Source organism: Panthera leo, chromosome B3 (assembly GCF_018350215.1).
Source record: "Panthera leo isolate Ple1 chromosome B3, P.leo_Ple1_pat1.1, whole genome shotgun sequence".
Classification (NCBI taxonomy): Eukaryota; Metazoa; Chordata; class Mammalia; order Carnivora; family Felidae; genus Panthera; species Panthera leo.
The window spans coordinates 18,052,796-18,079,841 of NC_056684.1; the positions used below are offsets into that span (position 1 = coordinate 18,052,796).

The 27,046-nt window shown below is 36.4% G+C and overlaps 1 protein-coding gene across 11 annotated transcripts in view; it reads left to right on the forward strand.

Annotated features, from left to right (window-relative positions):
* The window catches only part of MEF2A (myocyte enhancer factor 2A), a 163,138-nt gene that overhangs the window by 119,084 nt on the left and 17,008 nt on the right, over nucleotides 1-27,046 (forward strand). For 8 of the 11 annotated variants that reach the window (XM_042941138.1, XM_042941135.1, XM_042941139.1 and 5 more), the window contains 4 exons: nucleotides 8,942-9,079; nucleotides 11,521-11,740; nucleotides 12,484-12,543; nucleotides 23,375-23,562. In XM_042941138.1, the coding sequence (XP_042797072.1) occupies nucleotides 8,942-9,079; nucleotides 11,521-11,740; nucleotides 12,484-12,543; nucleotides 23,375-23,562 (606 nt within the window). Of the gene's footprint in view, nucleotides 1-261; nucleotides 394-8,744; nucleotides 8,877-8,941; nucleotides 9,080-11,520; nucleotides 11,741-12,483; nucleotides 12,544-23,374; nucleotides 23,563-27,046 lie in introns of those variants that run through there. The other 3 variants (XM_042941140.1, XM_042941143.1, XM_042941142.1) reach the window with 2 other exon arrangements.

Sequence of the window (27,046 nt, forward strand, 5' to 3'; positions counted from 1 at the left end):
TATATAGGTTCTGGTTCTAGTCTGGTTTTGATCTGGTTAGAATTATTGGTGTTCACTTTGTAATTATTGAGTTTAATAAGTTTTGATGCACTTTTCTTTGTGAATGTTTCACAGTTTTAAAAAAATTAAATGTTTTTATGCATTTCCAGAGTGCCTAGGAAGATTAAGAAATATCTTTCAAAATTACAAACTTTCTATATACTTAAAAAATGAGGGAAAGGAGAACTTTCCTCATTTTAAAAAAATTCTGTTTCATTTAAGTTCCTTGGAACTTGAGACCTATTATTCCTTTATTTTACAGGTAGTTTTATCTTGTGCTAGATCTAATTATCCATTCATCCAGTATTTATGGAGCATTTACTGCTGAGGTGCTTGACAGAAATGAGATTTAAGGTGGGTGGTGATATTGTGGGTTGATTAATTAGCTTCCTCATGCATTTAAAAACCATGCATATATACCTTTTGAGTACTTTCAGTTCCATAGTTTTGCTTCTAAGTACTGTGCTTCTATTAGTTTGGAATGGAATTTGACAATTATAAAATTGAGCATAACATGAAAGAACATTTCAGTTCTTGGTAGGCAGTAGTTAATAGAGTCTTGTCAGGGATGGGCTCTGGTAAACACTCAGGAGTATGGACTCCGGAGTCTTAAAAGTTAGCGGCATATCTCAAAATTCCAGAAAATGTGAGTCCCCTGGGATTTTTATCAGTTCTTATTTCAGACTTAACATAGTTTAAATATTTCAACTTATTTACAGTGAAAAATATCATGAATACTAGATTTCCTTGTTCTATTAAAAAAAAAATCAAAGACTATAGTAATATATGTGTGATTGTGTATGTATGTATTTGCTTATATATATTTATATATACATGTGTATATATATCTAATTTCCCTGCAGAATAAGTGTGTCTAAAACTTGAAATACAGTATTTTTTGTTGATAAGAGAATGTAAGCTAAAAGAAATCTATTTAAAATTGGCTGCTCTTAATTTATAGTCCATTTTGAAATATGTTTGCTTTTTAAGTTTATTGTATAAAAGAAAACCTGGATATACTTAGGAAAAAAAAAGTCTAAATAGTGTTGTTTTTGTCTCAGGTTTCTTTCCCCTATCTCCTTTCTACCATTTCCTTACTCTTTCCATCTCTGCTATCACCAACAGATTGAATAATACAGGCTAGAAAATGAAGGACAAATGTGCAGGCAGGACTTGCCAAGCAGTGTTACATACCCAGAGGTCTCGAAATGTTTCCTTGAACTTGAAAGATGAGGTTGCTAATGCTTTAGAACAATATAACACTTTAAAGATCTTTGTTAATGCATGTATCATTATTTGAGTCAGTTATCTTTGGCCAGAAACAGTAAATAATCCTCAGTCATCTTACTTCCAGGTTTGGGACCCTTTCTGGACTCAGGGTTGTGGAAGCACTATCCTGACTTTTTTTGGGAATTATATGACTTAGATAAGGAGACTACTAATATGTGACCTAAACGATTATGCTTTTTTCATCAAGGCTCTTTGACTATAAGAACTAGAAATCGATGCCGATGGATCAGCATCATGAGGAAAAAAAAAAAAAAAAGAACTAGAAATCCATTTAAAGTAGCTCAAGGTAAAGGAGAATTTATTGAGAAAATACAGGCACGTGGCACCCCAAACAGTAAGGAATACCTGATTTCCTAAAGACTTGACACCAGGAACTCCATCTCAGGGTGGTCTGCATGGTGTCTCATCTCTGCCACCAAGGCTGGTGTGCAGGATGACTTCTGAAGGCACAGCGGATGCTCTTGGTGTAAAAATAATCGATATTTGGATCTTTATCCAGTTAACCATTTTAAAAAAATGTTTATTATATTTATTTTGGGAGAGATCGTGCACATGCAAGCAGGGGAGGGGCAGAGAGAGAGGGAGAGAGGGAATCCCAAGCATGCCCCGTGTTGCTAGCACAGAGCCCCACACTGAGCTTGATCCCACGAACTGTGAGAACATGACCTTAGCAGAAATCAAGAAATGGATGCTCAACCAACTGAGCCACCCAGGTGCCCCTCCAGTTAACCTTTTTAAATCAGAGCATAATTTCCAAATTAAAAACTTCAGTTATTGTACTGTCTTTTGTCTCCGTAGGAGAAAAAGTTTGGTGAACTGTGGGACCTTTTGTCTCAGTACTGATGCAGATTTTTTTAAAAAACTGGATTGGTCCTTTATAGATGGTATGAATTTTTCTTACTCTAGAAAAGCATAGCTTTGGTTTTTAAATTAGCAAGTTTGTACACCAGCCTCTTGGGTTCAAAATAAGATCCAGAATCAGAACCTTTGGTAATAATTACACACACTCAGTGTCAAGAGATGTCTTTTTGCATGCTCAGTTCTATTCTTTGCTGTCCAAAAGCCCACTGGAGCGTCTCCTGCAGCTTTCAGGATGTAGGCTGTTGTGAGTTAAACATATGTATGAAATTAAGAAATTATACGTATGAGGGGCACCTGGATGGCTCAGTCGATTTGAGCGTCTGATTTTTGGCTCAGGTAATGATCTCACAGTTCGTGGGTTTGAGCCCCACATCTGGCTCACTGCTATCAGCCTGTCAGCGCAGAGCCCACTTCAGATCCTCTGTCCCCCCTCTTTCTACCCCTCCCCCACTTGCACTCTCCCAAAAAATAAATATTTAAAAAAAATTATATATATGAAATTATATTTTTGTAGTTCAAAAGCAGTCAAATATCAACAATTTCTGTGAATCAACCAGCCTAGTACAAACTAATGTCTCCAGATTTCCTTATTATTTAAGTATGTTTTAATAAATTCATAACTTTGTGTTTTAGAAGGCTTCTAACTTGTCATAGCATTCTGATCTCATTATTTTGTTTTTTTATCTTGCAGGTATTAATAAATATTTCATGTTTGTGTAGCACCTTGTGCTAGACTCTGAAAATGTAAAGCAATCCAGATTTTAGTCTTTTTTTTTGAAAGTTCATAGATTAGGGTACATACATAGATAGGTAAATACAAGGTACCATATATTAAATGAATGTTCTGTAGAGTAAGTGACCTTAAAATTTTAACATAGGGAAGCGGAGGATGGGGGGAGTTTCATGGAAGATGGGGTTAAAACTAGGCTATAGTGAGCTGTAAAACAGTCCTGCAGACAAGAGGGCAGGGTTTCAAACAAGCGAGCTGATAAGTAGGAGCTAGGCTGTTGGTGACTTGCATTTAGGCTTTTAGGAATTTTGATTCTGTGTCCTACCTGTTATTTCAAAAGAAGGTTGTAAATACAAAACTATCGCTTGGGGTTCCGGAAGAAAATAATAGAAATTCTATTTATCCTAAAATATGCTTATTAATATTTAAAAAGATTGGTATAATTTGTGCATATAAATTGTAAAATATAGGGACTATAGGTCTTCCAAATTTCAGATTAGATTTGAAAGGAAACATAATCATTACTCCTACAACTACAAAATGAATATATATCAAAAGATTTTACTTAACTAATGAGTGAACCAGTAAGATGTCACAACCAGTTCAAAGAACTTAAAATACCACATATTAATAGTGGAAGGATGCTGAAATGAATTTATAGATGCAAGAAAACTGGTCAGCTTTTACAAGGTGATAATCAGTGATACTCCACAGGAAACACTTTCTATGAACAGGAATTATTTGCAGTCAGTATTCATTTTCTGTAAGTTACCTAACATCCATCCCTACAGAGTTGTAAAGTAGATAAAACCTGAATGAAAGTTCTAGCCAGAATATGGTTTTCACTGTTTTTTTCCTTAAATTGATATCAAAATTAAAAATTTCATAGCCTTCCTATTGATGAGGTCTTTAATCAGTAGGTAGAAGGCTTTAAGTTCCTCTTCATTTAGCTAAAACCCATTTAATTAATACAAAAGATAAAAACAAAACCTTCTTTTACTTTTAAGTTTAATTTGGGCATCTCCAGCCCTTGGAGATTCCCTCCACCAGCTTGAATTTCACCTTAGACCTCACTTGCTTCAGATCGATAGGAACCCTGCTTCAGGAGATTGTGGGTTTACAGTTTTAGACTATTGTACTACTCTCGATACTATGATATGAATAGCAATTTATGAATTGTCACAAGAATTAACAATTGATTTGTGAATTGTCACAAGAATTAAGGATTATTCTCTTGTATTTCTTGAAGAAGAGTACTGATGAGTTGCAAGCCTTCTCTGATCATACATCCTTAATTTTTGATACTATAATAAATTAATACAAATCATTAATCAGTTAACCAAATATTTTCAAAAAATTTAACAACACATTCATTTATTCCTATAAAAGCCCATACTCCATCTAATACCAAGTCCTAACAAGGGGTATTAGGAAGCTCTTTCCCCCTTGAGTTTACATTTACTATGACTCATAAGTCAAGGGTAGTTTTACTGTCATAACTGTTAAACAGTAATCTTCAAAAAAGGTGAAGTTATGACTCTTAGATATAAAATGAACATGAGTCAAAGATTTTAACTCATGAATGACTGAGGGAACTGGAAAAAAAATGTTACAGCTGGTTAGTAGGTAAATCCAAAGATTAGACAAATATATAAGCCCATCAAGAAGGCAAAATAAATTTGCTTCATAGATGCAACAAAAAAAAAACTGACCTCTTCCATAGTGAGGAAAGAAGTCAGTTGAACCTCCATCAGACAGTATTTGCATGTCTATCAACACTATTTCCATTACTATCAGTTTCAACAAATTAACTTCTGTCTCTACAGAGCTGTAAAATAGATCAAAGGCACAAATCCCATAGAGTCAGATAACCTTAGAAGGATGTGCCCTGAACAATATGTAGCTTTCCATTGAAGACACTTAGCAGTTAATTTTTGATCCATTTAAATATCTTTTGGGGCTCCTGGGTGGCTCAGTCGGTTGAGCATCCAGCTTGATTTCAGCTCAGGTCATGATCTCACAGTTCTGTTTGTAAGTTTGAGACCTATGTGGGGCTCTACGCTGATAGCATGGAGCCTGCTTGGGATTCTCTGTCTCCATCTCTCTCTCTCTCTCTCTCTCTATGTGGGGCTCTACGCTGATAGCATGGAGCCTGCTTGGGATTCTCTGTCTCCATCTCTCTCTCTCTCTCTCTCTCTCTCTCTCTCTCTCTCTCTCTCTCTCTCTCTCAAAAATAAATAATCTTTGGGGCCCCTCAGTCAGTTAAGTGTTCGGCTCAGGTCATGATCTCGCTGTTTGTGAGTTTGAGCCCCGCATCAGGCTTTGTGCTGACAGCTCAGAGCCTGAAGCCTGCATCAGATTCTGTCTCCCTCTCTCTCTGTTCCTCCCCTGCTCGCACACTCACTCTCTCTCTCTCTCTCTCAAAAATAAATAAAGATTAAAAAAATTTTTTTTAAAATAAACTTTAAGAAATGAAAAACTAAAAATCTTTCAAAATCCGTGTTTACATAACTAATGTTACAGGTCAATGTTAGCTAAGGGCATTCATTATTTAAAACCTACATTTTATACCATAGACGAAAGTATGTAGAAAGTACCTGACTGAATTGGCCCAAAATACAAAAAGAATAGCCATTAAAATTATAATACAGTTTAACTCTACTTGACAAGTAGAAATGTGTGTTTTTAAAGGTGCTTATTATTAGCTGCCCCTCCAAAAATAAAATTTTTCTTTTATGGAAATACACTGATGAAAATTATAGGTGCATTCATTTTAGGATTTTATTTAAGTAATCTTTGCAGTTAGAATCTTTTAATATATTTGGAACAGTGTTACTAAAGAACATAGAATAAACATCAAGTTAGCTTAAATTGATTAATAATTGTTTAAGAAAATCAACTTAATGGTATACACCTGAAATTTGAAATTATTTTGGCGTAATTAAGTTTTCCCCTTAAGTTTGCCATAGTGTCACTGAAAACTTTCGATTGCATGTGCAAGAATAAAGAACTTTTGAAGCACCGTTTACTTTAGAACGGAACAATATAATCATCAGTAATAGCTATAGAGCATGCACAGTGTGAGTACCCTTAATGAATTTTTTCCATTTAAAAGCAGATTCCTCAAAATGGTAGCTTTTCAGACTGTGTTTTCTTCATTGACCAAGTATTTTTCTTGTGGCTAACTTGAAGCATGTAAAAAACTGAAGCCAGCCTGGTTTTTACAGGCCTCGCCTGGCCTTGTTAATAGTTACAGCATTCCATTTGTTAGTACCTGTGACACAGGAGAAACTTTTACTGTTACGCTATGTGGTGACGATAAAGAAGACAGAAAAAGTCTTTTTATGGTAGTTGGGTCCTCAAAACAACTCTTTGTGTTCTGGTGATAAGAAGACACAAGTTGGATATCCACTAGAGGTACATGAGCTTGTTATCTGCAGAGCCGATATAGCCTCTTAAATTCCCTCACAATGACAGGAACCCCATCTGAAGTGAAGGCTTGCAGAGCTGGAGATACCAGAGCTCTGTTATTCCTCATGAGTACAAGTTCACCCTATTGTTGTTGAACAAAAATTTTGTGTGATTATTTTAAAAAGCCATATTCTTTTTCTTCAGTAAATTTAAAAGGGCTTCAAAGAGGCACGTACTTGGTGGTTCCTGTTGGGGGAAGAGCAAGACTCTAAATTACCTAGTCTTAAGATACATGAATATGATGGGAAAATTTCTTAGAGATTTCAGGCTAGAATAAGTCAGCAAGTTCATGATGAAATCTGTGTAGGCATCAACTATATTTGTTTTGTTTCTAGGGCTGTGTAGGTTATGAGTTCATTGTGTTCCAACATTCTGAGTGTTAACATCTTCATTGCTGATAGCAGCTTGCAGGGCTTTGGCAAGCAGAACTTGCTACCATGAACAGGAGGGAATACATGTCTCCATCCTTTAGTTCTAAACACCAGGACCTTTTATGGCTAAGTACACATAACAGTTCATGTGGTTAGTTAGACCCAGAGAACTTAGAGCAATGGTGCCAATGTTGGGGAAATAGGTGTAGAGTTTGCTCTGTGCTCATGCTTAGTGATTATGTCGTGGTGGAGGTTTCAGGTATTGGTGTATGGGATTCCTGGTGCATGCCAAGTCATTTGAGAAGTTAACATCTCTGCACTTAGGATTTCTTAGGATTCTTTCAGCAAAGCAAAGTCACATTGACTAAAGAGATGATGATGATGATGATAAATGGGTGAAATAATAATTTGACTACAGAAAAACCAAGAAAAAAATTCTTGAAGCTGAAACTATTGTGTATTTATATTCTTTTGAGGAAAAAAGTTATAGAATAAGCATAATTATTGTAAATCATGTTTTAAAGGATAGCAAGATTTAGGGGCGCCTGGGTGGCTCAGTCGGTTGGGCCTCCAACTCAGTTTCAGCTTAGGTCATGATCTCACAGTTCATGAGTTCAAGCCCAAGCCCTGCATCAGGCTTGCTGCTGCCAGCATAGAGCCTGCTTTGGATCCTCTGTCCTCCTCGCTCTCTGCCGCTCCCTGACTTGTACTTTTTCTCTCAAAAATAAATAAAGTATTAAAAAAAAAAAAAGGATATCAAGATTTATTATTATGACTTAATTAAAAGTATGCCTTACATCTAATTTAAATAATCATTTATTAACAAATTTATCTAGTACTTGTCTATTGATCAAACTTTGTTTCCCAATCAAATAAACTCTGTTAATTTACTTAGAAAATTTTAACTTCCCGAAACGTCTTAGTGTTGGCTGGAAAATCAACAAGTCTCAAAGCTATTGAAGCTATTGAAGCTATTGAACTCAGTAATTCTGCTTTAAAATATGACCCATCAGGATTTTTAAAAATTTAGGAACTCTGGAAATTCATGTATCAGATTGTTAAGCCCTTGCTGTTAAAATTACTCATTTAAATGGATGGATAAGTCATTTCTTGGTGACTTTAATGAAAAAAAAAATTAAAAATCAGAAAACCAACTCTTCATTATATTTTTGCCTCAAAGTAAGCAGAAAAAGAAGTCAACCTAGAGTCCAGGAGGTACTTTGGTAACACTTAAGAAAGTTCCCCAGAAAGTCAATTCAGTGGATTAGATCAGCCCATGAAGAAGCTCTATAGAAAGAGCTAGCAAAAGGGGGAAAGATAGATGGTAAACAACATTGTTTTTTTTTTTACAAGTTTTAAAAATATGGAAAATCACTAATATGTACATTCTACAAAGGAGGGAGTCATTACTGTCTTATGTAAATAAGTATTTGGGTTTTTATGCTTCAAGATTATGTAGGAAAATCATAGTATTTAAGAACAAATTAGGAATGAAATTATTGGAATATGGTGCTAATTCTGGTGAATAGAAAAGACTCTCAGGTGAAAATCAGTTTCAATAGTTGAAGTTCCTGAAATGTTCATTTTATGAAGGTGCTATGATAACTTCTCAGAGCATCATTTTGATACATTTCTATTTCAGTTCTCATACTCATTGGCCCCGTCAGATATGTTGATCAGGCTGTAATCATATTCAGGTTATAACCTCAGAGCTGTGAGTAATTTAGTATTCTCTAGGAAGTTTGGGAAGAAACAATCCAAACAAGTAAATCTTTTTTCTTAATGTACAGCGGGAGCATTCATTTTGCTTATATCTAAGGTTTACCTTATTTGAAGGATTAGAGTATACATTTGTGATCATTTAAAACCATTTCAGTGGCTCTTGTAATAATTCATTCAGTCTGTGCTCTCTTAATAAATTTTACAAAAAACTCATGGCAAGTTAGTGTCATTTGTGTGTGAATTTTCCAATTGTATTTCAGACTTTAAGAAAGAAAGGCCTTAATGGTTGTGAGAGCCCTGATGCTGACGATTACTTTGAGCACAGTCCACTCTCGGAGGACAGATTCAGCAAACTAAATGAAGATAGTGATTTTATTTTCAAACGAGGCCCTGTAAGTACTTTTACTTTACCTCTACTTTTTATTTGTTGATCCTTTTTGTTAACTTCATTATATAGGCTCTGAACAAGAAGGAACACAGAGGGTGCGACAGCCCAGACCCTGATACTTCCTATGTGCTAACTCCACATACAGAAGAAAAATATAAAAAAATTAATGAGGAATTTGATAATATGATGCGGAATCATAAAATCGCAGTGAGTACGAAAGTATGGTTTGTGCTTTTATCTTGTGCATGAAGAGATTGGCCACAGTTCTTATTTATTTTCACAGTGGGTGATGACACCAGTAAGTAGAAGGGGAAGAAATTTCATTAATTTTTTTTGGTTTCATAGAACTTTAAAATAAATTGGTTATAGTCTTATAATAGTGCATGTTCAGGGTCTTTAAACATAGAAGTGAAGAGAAAACATCCTAATCCAAATTCTACTTCTTATCCCCTGTTCTAACTATCCCCTGCTCTCTCTTTGGGTAGAGCACCTAAACATCCTGGATTCTAGTTCTCTCATCTATAAAATGAATGAGTTGGTTTATGTAATTTAAAAGAAAAAAAATTTTTTTAATGTTTATTTATTTTTGAGAGAGAGAGAGAGAGAGAGAGTGTGAGGGGGGCGAGGGGCACAGAGAGAGAGAGAGGGAGACACAGAATCTGAAACAGGCTCCAGGCTCTGAGCTGTCAGCATAGAGCTTGATGTGGGTCTGGAACTCATGAACGGCGAGATCATGACCTGAGCCAAAGTCGAACGCTCAACCGAGCCACCTAGGCGCCCCAGGTTTACGTAGTTTTTAAGGTCCCTTCTAGCTCTAAATTTCCATGATTTGTAAATACAAGGTGCATATAAGATTTCCCTCTCCCACTCATGACTTTTGAAAAATATTACATGTATTTCAAATCGATCTTGAGACTATAAAATCTGTAACAGATTTATTACAAATTTGGTGTTTCAGAATTATTTTGAATTATTTTGTATAGTTGATATAATAGTAGTAGCTTACCCTTTGGTTCTTTGTAATGTCCCAAAACTATTTAACAAAATCTGTCCAAACTCCTGGTCTTTCCTTATAGTGTACATATTGAGGAAGAAAGCCTTGGCTCAATTTTAATTTAAGGAAGCAATGTTTTTAAGCTGGTTGCAGAACAGATAGTTGGCTTAACATTTTTCTGTGCTCATGCATGTAACCATCATGGCAACCAGTACTTTGTGGAGTTCATGCTCCTTTGATAGTTCTTGAAAGAATTCTCATGGGAAGCTCATTGGGGAGAGCTGCTTAAGACAGCTATTCTGGATCTGATTTTCTAATGTTATATATGTATTGTAGGCTTCATGGGACAATTTGGTTCCAATGCTGATATTTATTTCAGAGTTACTTATTATCAGAGTTAATTCTCTTAAAAAGTATGCCTTAAGGTATACATCATGGATTATTTCTTCAAAGTAATCTTCTATTATAAGAAGCTCATGAAAAATAAGTTTAAGGAAGTATTTTTGTGCTGATACCATTTATTATTCTTAAAAAACAAAACAATAGCAAACAAATCCCTTCTGGCCTCATATGGATGTGGGTGACTCTGTAGTTAATGTTAAGCTGCAAAAATATTGTGTAAATAAAATTGCTTTACCTTTGAAAAAAATTATCATATATCCATTGTTTTATATCAGTTAATGAATTATTATAACTACTATTGGAAATAAGCTACTATTGAATTGAGTACATAAACTATTTATATTCTCCAACTTTGAATTAGCGGTGTTACCAATCTTTGCAATTACTGTTTTAAAATATGGGGAGAGGAAACCTTTTTCCTTTCTCTATAATAGAGATATTATAAAGAGAACTGTTATTTTCATGGTTAACAAGTATACTGTATGTGATCTGTGGAGGAAATGCCAGAAGAAATAGGAAATATTATTTTAAGGGGGTGTGTGGAATGTTTAGGAGGAAAAGAAGATAGCATTTATAATATTTGTAATTTAATCTTCATACAATTTAAAGATGATAGGTTGTCAGTAGTAATTTTCCTGTGTAGATTGTTTCTTTGCATTTTCATTATACTCAGATTGCATTGCGTTGTGTATATATAACTTGATTTTTTTTATTTTTCGTTTTGTCCATTAAGACTGTCAGTCAATTAAATAAAACTAGGGCTTATTTATAATGTCCCACATTTGGTGTAATAAGTTCATAATATGTGTACATATTTTTCCCCTTTTGTTATACTTGTAATTGCCTGATAGAAATGTAATGTTCCTAAACTGGTTTGCATTATTAAAGTGCTAATTTTATGCTTACTTGGTAACAGTGATATATTTTGTTATGTCTAAATTTGACAACACAACTTTAATATCAGTTTCTGACATTTAATTTTCATCTCTGAATATTTGAAATTATGTATGTATTAGCATATATGTATTCATATATAAATATTGAAGTTGAAAAGGTTCATGTCAAACATACTTATGTTCAAATACAGTTCCAAAGAAAGCAGCTTGAATTTGCAAATTTAGTAGGAAACTATCCTCTTCCTCTAATTTTAATAACTAGAGTTACTTTATCACATGAAAGTTTGTAAGTTCTTACATTTAATATAGATGAAAACGAAACTAACAGTTTTTTCTTCCTTGTTCTTTATTTACAGCCTGGTTTACCACCTCAAAACTTCTCAATGTCTGTCACAGTCCCTGTGACCAGCCCTAATGCTTTGTCCTATACTAACCCAGGGAGTTCACTTGTGTCCCCGTCTTTGGCAGCCAGCTCAACATTAGCCGATTCAAGCATGCTGTCTCCACCTCAAGCCACGTTACACAGAAATGTGTCCCCTGGAGTCCCTCAGAGACCACCAAGTACTGGCAGTGCAGGTATGTAGTAATACCTATTCTGCTGATTCTTTCACAAAAAGGGTGGTAAAATGAATGACTAACATAAGCAGTTTCTTACTTTGCTACTCTTAATTTTCTGTCTTTGATGAGCAAGAGTCACTGCTACATAATTGACTCCATTTTAAAGAGTATTTTTGAAACTTTAATATGGGCTCTCTAACATCCTTTCAGGCACAGTGGAACGATACTACAGAATGTGCCATCTAGAATTTTCCTTATTATAGGAAAGCCATACTTTGACAGGCAGAAAATTTAATTAGCATATCATGAGCAAAGACTTGAAGTTTGGGTGTGAGCCAGTCATGTTAAAAATACTGAGAATAGATCTACCTGATTGGAGTTAGAGTTCATTAATTCAGCAAAAATTTGCAGTGCATTTACTTCTTCACACTTTGCAGTATCTCCTCTCCTTTAAATCCTAGATTGACTAGTACTCTATTAGCACTGCCCCCATTCTCATCATTTTGCTATTTGATACTGATACAGGAAGGCATACACTTTAAGAGCTTGATAGGTGAGCTTACACACACACACACACACACACACACACACACACACACACACACATATATTTAACTACATCATATTGCACAATAATGCCAAATTCAGACTAGGCTAGTTTTTGTTTTTTTAGGAAAGGAGTGCAGGTTACTTCATTCAGATGAGGAGAACCAATTCATATTCATTCTTTGCCCTCTCTCTTCTCTCTGTAACGTTTTTAGGTGGGATGTTGAGCACTTCAGACCTCACAGTGCCAAATGGAGCCGGAAGCAGCCCAGTGGGTGCGTGAATTACTCCTGTTTTCACTTTGTAGGCATCTATCCTATGTGAGATGAAAGGAATATTGTACATCAAATAACGCCTTCTACCAAGTGAAGAGCTAAAAATGGGGTATATGATCAGAATAGACATGTCCCTTTGTAGACTTAATTGTCTTCTGAGGAGTACTTTTACTAATACTTAACATTTTTTAATAACAACCCTGCTCTGTTCTTTATACCTTGGCCTCAAGTGCCTCCTTCATAGCAGATATTGTTCTTTGCTAGAGACAGAATTGCCTTAATACAGTTTTTTCATCAAGCCAATTTCTTACACGGAGAAGCTTTCTGTATCATCTATTCTCACCAAACTTAGACTATTAGCAGACCGATACATCTTCCAGTAAGTAGCATGAGATGTTTTTAGAGTGATTGCAGTACACAGAAATGGTGGACCTACTTTTAGAGCTACAAAGAGAGTTGAGGAGTTTGTCTTTGAGGGATCTGTTTTGGTGGCCATGTGTAGAACATTCACATATTTTCACAGTTGCTGCCAAATTGGCTTTTTTGCTTTGGGATCCTTTCTAAAGATGACCAGCAAGTTTAAACACATTGTGAAGGTGTCACCCAACGTTGATGTGCCAGTAAAGATAGATTGTGAACTGAGCATTACAGAAATATGGTATATATGTTAAAGAGTTAGAAGAATAACTGTATCCCTTTGGATAATCATCACATTAAGTGGTCTTGGTCTCTTAATCTGGGATAATGACAGTTGTCATCACTGTTATCTAAAAACAAGGGTGGGAACTTCCTCCCTGCTTTTAGGTATTGTGTGTCCCTGGAGACTTCTGAACATAGATCTCTTATCGGAAAGATCCCAATTGCATGTATTCAACCCATTCATTCTACAAAAATGTAAGGAGCTTCTGCCTCAAGAAAATTAATGGAGATCATTGAATAACTTAATTTAAAATGATGAGAAAAAACAGATATTGTTGAGATAAGTTACAAAACATACAGTGACCTAAAGTAGGAATAAACGCCTAATTATGTCTGCCCCTATATTAATAGCTGTTTGAATGGAATTAAATATATAAGACCCATTGTTGGATCTTTTTGAACAGATAATTCATTGTGGAAAAATTCATAAAGGTCTTAACAATTATACATTAGGACTGCTATACTGGTACATGTATTTCCAGATATTTAGAGTTTATTTCAGTTCCATTTTAGTTATTTGCATGCCCATATACTCTTCGTGTTAAATTTTCCCATATGCTTTTATTCCCCCAAGACTTCCTTTCCCTTCTACTTCCTAGCCTGATTAAGGCTGGAATCAAACATTTCTATTTCATTTAATGTTAATTTTAACTAGTTCTTGGTTTTATTTTCAAAATTCGTTTTATTTCATGGAGTTTACTCTTTGATGATTTCTAATGTGTTTTTGCATTGCCTTTACTTTTTTTTCATCCTCTGGCATTGTAAACACGGTTCTTCCTCCTGTCAAACAAGTGTTTCACTTCTCTTCTCATTTTTTTTCTTCTACTTCCCACATTTCCTAAAGGCTTTTTCACTGTTTTTTTCCTTATCTGCATGCAACTATAAATCTAAACTTTGTCTCTGCTGTTCAGTTTTCTGTGTTCCCTTTGGTAATTTGAAACTCAGACTTTGTCATTGTCCTAATTTGACCTTCTGCATGTAATCCTGTTTCTTTTTTTTCATTCATTCTCTTTTTTTGTAAGCCTCCCCCACATCTGGACCCTCCTGTTTAGAGGGCTGCATGATCCAGTCCTTAGATCATGGCACATCACCACTGGTTTATATGGAGCATCTCAATGTTATTTATTAATCCCTCGTACACCTGTGTTGCATTCCTGTTCCCTTCTTCCCCCATCATAGGCAACCACCTTAGTGTGTTAGTGTTAGTAGTGTTAATAATCGTGATTAGCAAACATGAATTTGTATTAATATTTAAAATTTAATTAAAATATTTTAAGTGCTTAGTGAGTTATTTAAAAGTCTGTTTCCATTATTACTTGTACACAGATAAATCCTGCTTCTTAGGGCACACCTCAGCATCTCCTAACACACGAGATTGGCTATCTTGATTCTTCACTAGTTCCTACTCCTATACGCCTAATTTTATATATATCAGGTGTAATTTTACTTATTCTACTTGTGTTTGGATTGTATTCTAAATGGCTTGTGTGTTATAACTGGTTTTTAATATATGCTACCTCAGAATTAGACTTAACTGAGGAGACCTCTTATGTCACTTAATTTGGAGATCAGCTGGAAGTGGTTATTTCTGTGCAGTACTTGGAGCATACATGAGTTTAATGTTCTTCTTGCTATAAATTTTCCCATTAAAATAAATGGTCTTTCATAGGTATTTTAGACATGGTATTTTGTGAGAGAGAGTCAGATAATACATTTTAGCTTATTTTCAACAATGGTGCCATTTTGGCTTAGTAGTTTGGAAAAATAGTTTAAACTCATTTTTTACCTAAATAAAGTCTTTATGAATGAAAAGATTAAACAGTTAAAATTTCCAGAGAAATGCAGAAGAAAAAATATTAAAAGATATGGGTATGGGTTTTTTTTTAATTTTTTAAAAAGTTTTATTTATTTTGAGAGAGAGAGAAAGCATGAGCAGGGGAAGGGCAGAGAGAGGGAGAGAGAAAATCCCAACCAGGCTCTGCTGTCGAATCCCCCAACACAGGGCTCGAACTCCCCAACCATGAGATGATCTGAGGTAAAATCAAGAGTCAGATACTTAACTGACTGAGCCACCCAGGTGCCTCATGTTTTCTAATGTGTATTTTTCAAGGTACGTTTCTACATGTTTGATAAACCTTGTGCTAAATGAAATTAAACAACTTTCTTCTCTGTAGGACATTCAGAACCTTTAAAATGTTAATCTATTTTGTGAGTCATTAAACTTAGTGTATACATATGGTTACTCAAAGTGATTTCATAATCGAACCCTTCATTTTTTTTTCCCTCATGAAAAAGCATCTTTCATAATTAGTGCCATATAAAACATTTTGGGAAATCTTGCTTCTGATCTTAATATACATAGAAAAGCATTTTTGAGTAATGAAGACTTCCATAAGTTGAAATTGAGGTTTAATAAAAGAAACAAGACTATCAGGCTTGTGCTGTGTTAATAGCAGAGCTGTTCATTGGGACCAGCCCTTGCACTGAAGACAGTTAGAAATGCTGGGGAAAACATTTTTAAAATCTGCCTGAAGCATTTGAGAACTAATAAGATAGTGAAGCATTACTGGCTCAATATCCAGGGAATGACAGAGACAGAGACTTCAGGAGGGTGAGCTCAACATTTATGACTACTTTTCCTCAGGTGCTATATGCCACTTCCACAGTGGGGTGCTTCAGAAGCAGAGGATGACAGCCTGAGAAACCCTGGGGGACAGAGAGATCAAATTTCAGGGCCCACAAAGAGTTGGGAGGGCCCAAATGTGTTCTTGTCCCCTTGTGTTGAGACCCCAAAAGGCGGGACCAGGGAAGTAGAGTGAATCAGAGTTTAACAATCCCTTGCAGTAGCTATGGCATCCCACTTTCTGAAGCTAGACTGTGGTCATCTATGCTTATAGAATAAACATTCTATAGAATATCTATGCTTATAGAATAAACATTCTTTTCAATATCTGTGTTTTACATTATTACATTTAAAAAAATATTGTTGTTCTACAAAAAATGAAGAATGACCACATGCTGGGCCGCAAAAACTCTCAGCAAATTTCAGAGAATTTAATCATATGGAGATAAATCTCTGGTGACAGAATAATTCAGCTAGCAACCCATATCCAAAGATGCTTGTTTAAAACAAATGTTCTATACATAACATGTATAATAGCTTACTGTGGCATTCCAGGCTTAGAGACTTGTAATGAGCCACTTCCAGATAGCTTCGCTTCACCTTTAAACTGTCACATTTTTACTGATCCTGTCATTTTCAAATGCATAATACTTTTATAGATGAGCCCTCCATTTGCCTTATTCTTATTCTAATTTTTGTTGAGTCTTCTGCTCTCCAGAAGATAGGATGCTTCGGGCCCGTGTCAGAGTGAAAGCAGAAGCATCCTTGAACTTTTTAATTTAAGCATTGAACAAACTCTGGATAGAGAAAGACATTAACCAGGAAACTAGAGGAAACCTAACCATGAAAGGAATCTTTGTTCATCAAAAACACCATGAAGAGGGGCGCCTGGGTGGCTTGGTCGGTTAAGCATCCGACTTCGGCTCAGGTCATGATCTCACGGTCCGTGGGTTCGAGCCCCGCGTCGGGCTCTGTGCTAACAGCTCGGAGCCTGGAGCCTGTTTCAGATTCTGTGTCTCCCTCTCTCTCTGCTCCTCCCCTGTTCATGCTCTGTCTCTCTCTGTCTCAAAAATAAATAAACGTTAAAAAAAAAAAAAAAAAAAAAAAAAACACCATGAAGAGAATGAAAAGGCAAGATAGAGTGGGAAAATATAGGTGTGTGTGTGTGTGTGTGTGTGTGTGTGTGTGTGTGTGTGTATAAAACAGAGGGCTTTTTATGAAGAATACTGTAAGTCATCACGAAAAAGAAAATCTGATTTTTTAAGATGTGCACGAGAACACAAACATTTCACAAGAGAAGCTCTCCAGGTGTCTAGTAAACATGTGACAAAATGCTCATAAGAACCAATTGAGGTCTTGCTGGCAGGGTGTTGGGTGGGGAGAAGGGCTAAAGGGGTGAGGGTCCTAAAGGAGTCAGACACTTGTTGGGATAAGCACTGAGTGTTATATTTAAGCGATGAATCACTGAATTCTATTCCTGAAATTATTACTACACTATACGTTAACTCACTTGGACTTAAATTTAAATAAATAAATAAATAAAAAATGCTCATTCTCAGTAACCAAGGAAATGCAAAACTAAAGCCACAGATAGCATTATACACCTAACAGAATGGCCTTGGAATAGGCAGATAATACCAAGTGTTGACAAGCTATGGAAAAATTCAAACTCTTATATGCTGATGATGGCAGTACAGATTGGTGCAGCCCTTTTGACATGTCTACTATAGGTGTAGATGTGTGTATTCTACAGTGAACCATTTTTACTCATCTTTATATGCTGTAGAGAAATGCATGGGTATACGATGAGCACCAAGAGAGATGTAAAGGAATGTGCATGGCATTATTTGTTACAACAACATCTAGAAATAATCCAAATTTGTATCAACAGTAGAACAAATAAAGTGATAGTACATTTATATGAAGAAATACTATACTGCAACAAAAAGGAAGACATGACAGCAGTAATTAACAGTGTGGATGAATTTACCAAACTATTATTGAATGAGAGACAATAGATGCAAATACAAATTGGTTCCATTCAAATACAGTGTGAAAAGCAGGCGAGCAAAATTACAGTGCTAAGGATGCATGTATAGATAGGTGGTAAAACTATAAAGAAAAACAAGTTACTATAAAAATCACAATACTGGTTACTTTGGGTAGGTGGACAATAGTAATGTTTTGGGGGGCCCAATTATAGAGACTTTGGGGGTTTGGCAATATTCTTTTTCCTGATCTAATGAGTACGTGGATGTTCACTTTATGATAAGTCCTTTTTTTTTTTTTTAAATATAATTTATTGTCAAATTGGCTTAGAATTTGTAAGCCATGCCAACAAGTGCTCATGCCAACAAGTGTCTCCTCAGTGCCCATCAGCCATTTTCCCTCTCCCCTACACTCCCCCAGAAAAGTCCTTGATCTTTGAAGTTTTTGTTTTGTGCACCATTTTGTATTATGTGTTACGTTAATACAAGTTTTTAAAATAAACATAATACATTTGATTTTAAAAAGGAATTATAAACCACCAATGTGGAGGCACTTTTAAAATTATGAGAGAATGTAATGTACATAGTTGTTATACTGTTAATTCCAAAATCTAGAGAGAAAAAAATTGACACATACACACATTCATACTCTCAGAAAGACTCAGCAGTCTTTGAGTCTCTGGGTGTTATTGCCCACATGCAGCAGCTAGACGTGCAGCCCCATCTTGAGATCAGGAAGCAAGTCGGTGTAAGAGGACAGGCCAACAAGCCTTGGATGGCAGAGTGGAAAGCTGGAAAGTTCTAGGTCCGCTACATTGAGCTGCTAAAACCACTGAGCCTGCAACCGCTTTACCCCCAGTCTTCTGTGAGAGAAAAATTTTCTCATTTCTTAAGAGAAAAAGTAAGGTAAAATACAAGCCAGAAGTAGGGGAATATTTAATAAGCAGATAAGCATTGATGTACCTAAGTGAAAGAAAGAAACCAACTTCAATTTCAAACATTGAAAGGATGTATCAGGAGATTTAAATAAAAATGGCAAAGAAAAACAACTTACTAATTGCCAACTATTACCACCTTTTTATTGTGACATGGAGAGCTGATGAAGGGATGTTGAAACTGATGATCTCATGTGCTTATGGCATTGTAGCAATCTTTCTAGAAAGATTTTGGCAAGGTGTTTCAGTAGTCATAAAAATGTTTATGCCTCTGAGCCCACTAATCCCATTTCTGGGACTCTCCTAAAGAAATAAACTAGAATATACAAAGTTTCACTGCAACATTATTTAGAGTAGTGAACAATAGGAAGAAACCAGTGTATTCTACCGTATGAAAATTATGTAGATTAAAATTTTCAGCTGAATTCCTTTTGAGTTGTGATTTAAAACTGCAAAAAAAACCATGCTTATGGAAAATTCAAAGGAAGGGAAATCCAAACTGATTATCATAGTTATGTTGGGATGGTAGAAGTAGGAGTTTTCCCTCTCGTTTTCTACTTTTTAAACTTTCTATGATGCTATATTGATACGGTATCTCCACAGTCATAAAACTTTTATTATAGTAAATGAATTAGAGTATTCAGTTGTGTTTCCTTGTAACGTGATAATTTTTTGTCTTCAGGCTATGTCATTGTCTAAGTGAAACCAGTGTTGTCCATACTGTAAATTGTGGCCATCTTCCATAGTGGCAATCTGATTTGGCTTACTAGACCTATTTCTCTGTGGAAAATTTACATTTAATACTTAGATAATTTGTAGTTCATATAACTTCAGGAACTCCTTTTAACTTTGGGCCTGTGTTTAAAGATCAAGTGTAGAATCAAGTCTCTGATCTCCAGCAGTTTTGCTTTGTAAAAACATTTTGAGAAAGAGAAAATATATATATACCAGACTAGTATATAGAAGGGCTCAAGAAGCTCTTGGAATTGTTTGGGGGTGAGTGAAGGTAACGTGTAACGGCTTGCAGAGTAGCAGAGGCAGCAGCAGTTAAAGAGAAGATGGATGAATAGCAAAGCAAGAATAGCAGGGCTTGAGCCCTGTGAAAGTGGGATGGAAGTGACTGGGGATGGCGGTAGTACAGGAGTTTAAACAGGTTGTGTTAGAGATGACAGCAGCATATCTGGGGAAAAGGCCACCAGATGGTTGCATGTGAACTTGAAGTGAGATATAAAGCAGAAGCACAGATGTAAGAGGTACACTGAGGCAGTGGTTAAAGCCAGGGGGTGCATGAAGTCTCTGAAGGAGGAGAAGCCTCTTTGGGGCTGTCCACATGGGATAGATTGAGAGGGCGAATACAGTATACAGGAAAAGAAGCAGCAGGATTTCATGAGCATTGTCTGTTGTAGATACGCATTTCTAATGGACAGAATCCATGCTCTCTATCATACAGGAATTTCCACTGAATCAAGTAAATATGTCATCAGTTATTTTATTTTTGTCATCAATAATCTTGAAACTCATGGGCTTTTTTACTTTTAGAAACCTCATCAACTCATTCTTTATAAAAATACAATTTTACAAGCTTTTAAAATGCTTATTTACTGAATAATCAGCTGAAACTTTGTCAGGTTTTATGAAAATTTGTCAAATATGATAAAATCAGTTCTTGAACCTTGCTTTGAATGAGTTTTTCAGAATCTTTTGAGATTTTCAAAAGTCTTTGCATATCAGTTCAACTTCTGAATTTAATTCATAATAATAAGACATTAAAGGCATCAATGTCTACAATTTAGCCCTAAAAGAGTAGTATTAAGGACATGGAGTGCTTTCCAGCCACTTAATGCATTATGTCAGCTGATACGATATTCTGAAATATGAGCCAGACTGATATAATTGAATGATATGCCTCAGAGCTATAGGACCGTAAGTGAAATTAGCTTTGTTAGGTTTCAAGAGGCATTGGTATGCAGTTTGCTCAAGAGCATTTGTATCATGTATTATGTCAGGGTGTAATTTACCTTAATACCTAAAAACACATTTTAATAATAATCACATTAAATTGGGTTTATCCATTTAGAATTGGTACTGCAGTTCTTAAATTTATAGACTATGTCAACATGAGTTATATCCTGAAGGTATCTGCCTTAAAAATCTATCTCAATGATATCTTCATTTTGTCATAAAAAGTGAATAGGAAGTAAGAAATATATTAAGATACTATATTGCTACACTTTACAAAATCACAAATAGTGCATATAAGGTTATCATGTTTCAAGCTGGCAAGTTACCCAACACTTACATCATCCTGTAATAATTATCTGCTGCAGACTCTGACGTCACACTAAAGAATACCATGCTTTTAGATTCTCTTCACTCTGGGTTGCTATGGTATTATGTGTAGCTTTTCAGCACCATAGACTCCACATGGGAAGAGAGTATAGAGCTTCCTGATAATGCATTCTTCTAAATTATCCTCGAATCATCTCGTAATGTATTTGAGAAGAAATACCGCCTTACCCTTCAGATTTGAGTACAAATCAAGCAAATAAGAATCTTCTCAATGTTATCAAAGAGATTACAAATGTATATTTGTGCCTGTTAATTAAGAGAAACGTTAATCTGTACTTGTTAATCTAATATTCTGTTGGTTTCTATCACACCCTCTATTTTTGAACAATCTTTGATAAGCAGTTTTTATCCAGATGGCTTGTTTAGCAGTTACTTCTGCCCAGTGCATGGATGCGCTCCACTCCACAGGGATGGCCCGGGGAGGAGATTGCTTAATAGCACTGCTTTCTGAAGCTTAGCAGAACATAGGAATTGCTCTCTGGGGTGTGGAAAGGAGATTCGGCCCAGACTTAATACGTACTGCTTCAAGATAATGGAAATTGCCTCATAAGGTTAACTGAAATACCAGTCCCCACAGCAAAATTAAATCACATAAATGAATTAAAACTGGTGTCCCTTGGTAAAAGTGTCAGAGAAAGCAGGAGGAGCTGGGGGAGAGTGAGGTGTAGGGGAGAGAAACACTGATCATCTGGAATCCTGACACGTTGAATGACAGCTGCTGCAGAGATAGACCAGTTCCCAAGGGCCATACCTCACCGCTGTTTTCCTTGTCCGTTGAAAATGCACTGGTCAGGATTCAATAAAGTTGATTATACCACATTGTCAAACATCAATTTTTAGTTACTCATATAAATAATTCACCTAAATAACATGTTTTTCAAACTCTAATATGTTATAAGCAGATATATCAAAGCATCCATTTTCTTCAGTTGTTTATCTTTAAGAACTTAATCCATCTCTTTCCAGTTATATTTTTAAAATTTTAGAATTCCCCTATCTTTTAATCAGTTGTCTCTATTCATTATAATACTATTGCTGAAAATATTTTATAATCCACCAACTGCTGTCTGGATTGTAAATGGCTTTAAATAGTAGTTCTGTTCCATTCAAGAAACTTTTGTAGATTTAAAATGTTCTGATAACCCAATACAAATGCTCTTATTAAAGTGAAAAACATGTAATACATAATTGTTTTTCGTCATTAACTCATTGCAGTTCTTTGAGACCCATCATTTTACTTCTTGGCAACTCAGGATGCGGTTCCTTCTCTGTCAGCTTTTTCCTCATTCTGGCTTTCTTCTGAGTCTCAAAATGGCTGGAGAATAAAATGCTTCCTCCGTTGTCCTTGGAGGAATGCAGGAGCTTCCCTCACCACCACGGAACAGCTTCTCTACTTAGGATCTGATTAGACATTCCTGGATCCCCTCACTGTGGTGAGGGAGGGAGAATGCCTCCATACTCACTGGCTTGGCTTGGACCTAGTGCCAAGCAGTGATTGAAGTGGAGTCAGCCACCTAAACCACAAGGCTGTTACACAGGAGACCTAGGATGACTGCGCTCTCCAGGAAAATAGGGATGACCTCTTACATTTGTCTTGTAGCTCAAATGATGCCCAAAAGGACTGTATATCTAGAACATACACCACAAGATATCCATTTCCTTATTTCCTCTAATAGAGTTCTTTTAGGGAAGTTGAAAAGCAGGAATAAGATGATTAAAGTCAGACCACAGATATTTAATGAAGACCTTACCAGCAGCCAAAGAAATGGAGCAGGTAGCGGTAGAGCAATAAGGAACAAGTACTTGGTGAAAACAAAGCAGTAGAGCTGAGTGCTCAGGAAGCTGCAGTGAAGGAGTTGCCCTGGTCACTAGTTCAGGCCCTGAACTAGTAGGAGTGCCTCTGCCACAGGGATGAATGACTAGGCTGGTCTCAAGCAGTTTCTTAAAATAGCTTCGTTATCTCAGTCCCCAGTAGGAGATGCCTTGTGTTTTAAGTATCTCTCCCAGTAGGTCCAAGCAGTAAGACTGAAAACAAGTGACATAAGTCTTCAGTTTTATATGTATTTCAGATTTGAGTTGATCTTTTTGCTTATTTGGGGGTTGATATTTTTGCTCCTAATGAGTTGTGTTACAAAATTTATTTGTAAAACCAGGACTAGGGAAAACCTGTTTCATATTTGTACCAGAGTATTTTGATGACTCTTTACATGTTAATGAAGGATATTTCCTTTTTCCAGGGAATGGATTTGTAAACTCCAGAGCTTCTCCAAATTTGATTGGAACTACTGGTGCAAACAGCTTAGGCAAAGTCATGCCTACAAAGTCTCCCCCTCCTCCCGGTGGCGGCAATCTTGGAATGAACAGTCGAAAACCAGATCTTCGCGTTGTCATCCCTCCTTCAAGCAAGGGCATGATGCCTCCCCTGGTACATTAAATTTTTCTTCACCTTAATTCTTTGAGACACATTTTATACAGCCAGACTGTGTTTTCCTTTGGAATTTTCTGTACTGCCATAGAATCTAGACCCTTTCCTAATGAATGTTTCTATTTGAAGTTAGCGTTTGAAGAGGCAAAGCTATTTTAAATACACAAAAATCAGATTATAGAAAAACAGGATGTAAATATGCCGAGTGGTTATTTAAAATTAAAGCTAAATAAAGAGAGGCTGTTATGTGTAAGTTTAGTTTTGGCAGGCAGGAACCTTTGCTCAGAGATCCCATCACCAAATTTATAAATTAAACCTGACTTAGGTGTTTCTTCTCTGTACTTCGCGTATTTTCAGTAATCAATTACACATGCTTTTCTGTAGGAGAAACACTAAACCAGATTTTAGAAAATTCTACATACCAAAGAGAACCATTGCAGAGTAGGGAACAGTGCATCAAAACTGAATGAGTTATTCTCCAAATAATTTTTGTTTATTCCTTCTCAGATCACCTTCCCATTTAATTCTGTAAAGAATACAGGTCTCTCCACTCCAGCCCTTAGCAATGTCTTCATAGTTCCAGCCTCATATGCTTTTTAATCCTATATTTATGAAGAAGAGTATATGTATCCCCTTTAGCCTCTTATAGAAAAAAATTAGAATATGTTTTAAAACCATTCTTCGTATCACTATTGTTTGACTAACAGTGTGATGTGCCATGTGTCCTTTCTGTGGTGCAGCTGCTAAACTCACTATTTGATTTTTTTCGCTAAGTGAAAGTTGATGCTGTCAGGCTTTAGATCATAATTCTATGTATGTATGATGCTTTGTAGATTCCCAAACATCTTCCTATGCATTGTCCTATTTGACTGTCAATTATACTGTAATTTTGGCTAGGTAGAGATGAGGAAACTAGTACTTGTCCAGGGTAATACAAAAGGGAGCCAGGACCACAATCTTTTAAGTCAAGAAACAAGCAAGTACTTTTTCATTTGGAGATAGAAGGCTGGAGACCGTGTGGCTCCCAGCCTTACAATGAAAATGAGTAGGACAGACAGGTTCACAGTTCTCCGTGGATAGATCGTAGTGCTGAGATTTCATGGCAACCAAGTGGCCCGGGCTCTAGGGAGAGACAGAAACTGCAGGGAGAGGACATTTGAGCACTGACTTACCTGGGTAAGACACAGGTAATAAGAGTTAAGCTCAGATGATTGGTGGATTGCTGGAGGTCAAGTGTTCACTGGCAGGACAGTGGAAAACCCCTAGGGCTGTGATACAGGAGTCGGAGTTCTTTGATAGGCTTTTTCTCCGTGAACCCCACTAGGTACTCACAGAAGAGACTGGGGATACTCTGAAAAAGTCTGTGTAGCATACAAGTGGGAGAGGGGAAGAGCAGCCACCGCACTAGGGATAAAAAGTTTTGCCTGGACCCTTTTCCCCTTTCTCTCCTATGGACCAGAAGTCTGTGAGGAGATGAAAAACAGAAGGTGTCACCCTGAAGGCACTGGTGACCTCCCATTGTATCTGGAGAAATGGAGATGGAAAAAGATCTCAGCCCATGGTGGAGGAGCAGGGCAGGGTGACCGAGAAGCACTGCGGCCTGGGGCACGGCACCAACAAGAGAAGGCTTCATACTGAGAATGGAGCAGTCACTGGGGAAAAAACAAACTGCCCCTGACAAATCAATGCTCACATCTTCCCAGAGGGATTTGAGGCCCATGGTGGATGTACTGAGGGTAACCATTGCAACAGTGAAGCTCAAACCCAGCCCAATCCTAATTAAATGAACTCAGATCATACACTAAAGACCTAGCAAGAGGAAGGACCTGTAGGTCAGTGGCGTTACCCAAACTGCAATACGAAGAGAAAGAGTGAAAATAAATGGCGCAAACAACAGCAGAACAAAGCCTTCAAGAGCTGTAGACTTTTATCAGATGGATTAACATGTTTGTAATTGGACTTCCAAAAAGAGAAGAGAGAGAACAGAGCAGAAGAAATATTTGGAGAAATCATAACAACACCAAGTAGGATAGGTACACACACATTCAGACTGCTAAAAGCAAAAGACAAAGAGGAAGACTCTTAAAGGCAGCCAGAGGGAAGAGACAGAAGAACAAAGGTAAGAATTTATAACATACTTCAGAAACTACACAAGCTGCAGAACAGCGGAGTAACAAAGTACTGAGATCCAAAACAAAACCCCCTCAACCTAGAACTCTGTATCCAGCAAAAATATCTTTCAAAAATGAAAGAGAGAAACTTTCTCAAACAAAAAACCTGGAGGATACATTGCCGGCAGACCTACTCTACAAGAAATGCTAAAGGAAGTCCTTCACAGAAGGAATATGATACCAGCAAAAACTTGGATCTATACAAAGCAATAAAGAACAATGGAAATGAAGTAAATGAAGATAAAATAATTTTATAAACATTTTATTTTAGAACAATTTTAAATTTCTACAAAGATTACAAAGATAGGATAGAAAGCTCTCCAAACCCAATTTCTCCGATTGTTGACATCTTGCATTAGTATGGTACACTTGTTACAACTAACAAGTCAGTATTGATACACTGTTATTAACTGAAATCCACACTTTATTCAGATGTCCTTAGTTTTTAACTGCATGTGTTTTCTGTTTTGGGATCCCATCCAGGACACCAGGTTACATTTGGTAGTCATGTCTCCTTAGCCTCCTCTTGGTTGTGATAGTTTGTAAGACTTTCCTTGGTTTAATGACCTTGACAGTTTTGAGAAGTACTGGTCAGGTATTTTGTAGAATGCTCCTCAGTTGGGATTTTTTTCTCATGATTAGACTAGGGTTATTGGTTTCAGGGAAGAAGGCCATAGAGATAAAGTGCCATTTTTATCACATCATATCTATCATTATTGGTAATTCCTATCGATGGTAACCTTGGTCACCTTGCTGATGTAGTGTTCCATGGGTTTCTCTGCTGCAAAATTACTCTTTTTCCTTTCCAAACTGTCCTCCTTGGAAGGAAGTCCCTATGCGAGGTCCATACTTAAGGAGTGGGGAGTGAGGCTCTACCTCCTTGAGGGCAGAATGTCTACATCAGTTATTTGGAGTTCTTCTGCACAGGTGACTGATCTGTTCACTTTCATTTATTTAATAATTTATGTTAATATGGACTTATGGTCATTTATACTTGGGGTTATAATACTCCTAAATTCTGTGAATACCTAATTTTACTAATACTGTCTTACTCTTTTGCTCACATTGTTCTACCTTTAGCTATTGAGGACTTGTTGGGTGGTTCCTGTGCCTCTCTCACACAGTCATCCTCATGGGGTTTTTTTGGTGGCGGGGAGCATGGGGGAGTTGCTTGAAAATTTTTCAGGTAGTACAAAATGCTCTAGGCTCATCCTATATATTTCCTGCCCCAGTGCTAGAACCGGGCATTTCTCCAAGGAACCTTGGTTCCTTTTATTGGAGAATGGTATTAGAAACCAAAATCTGGGCATTTT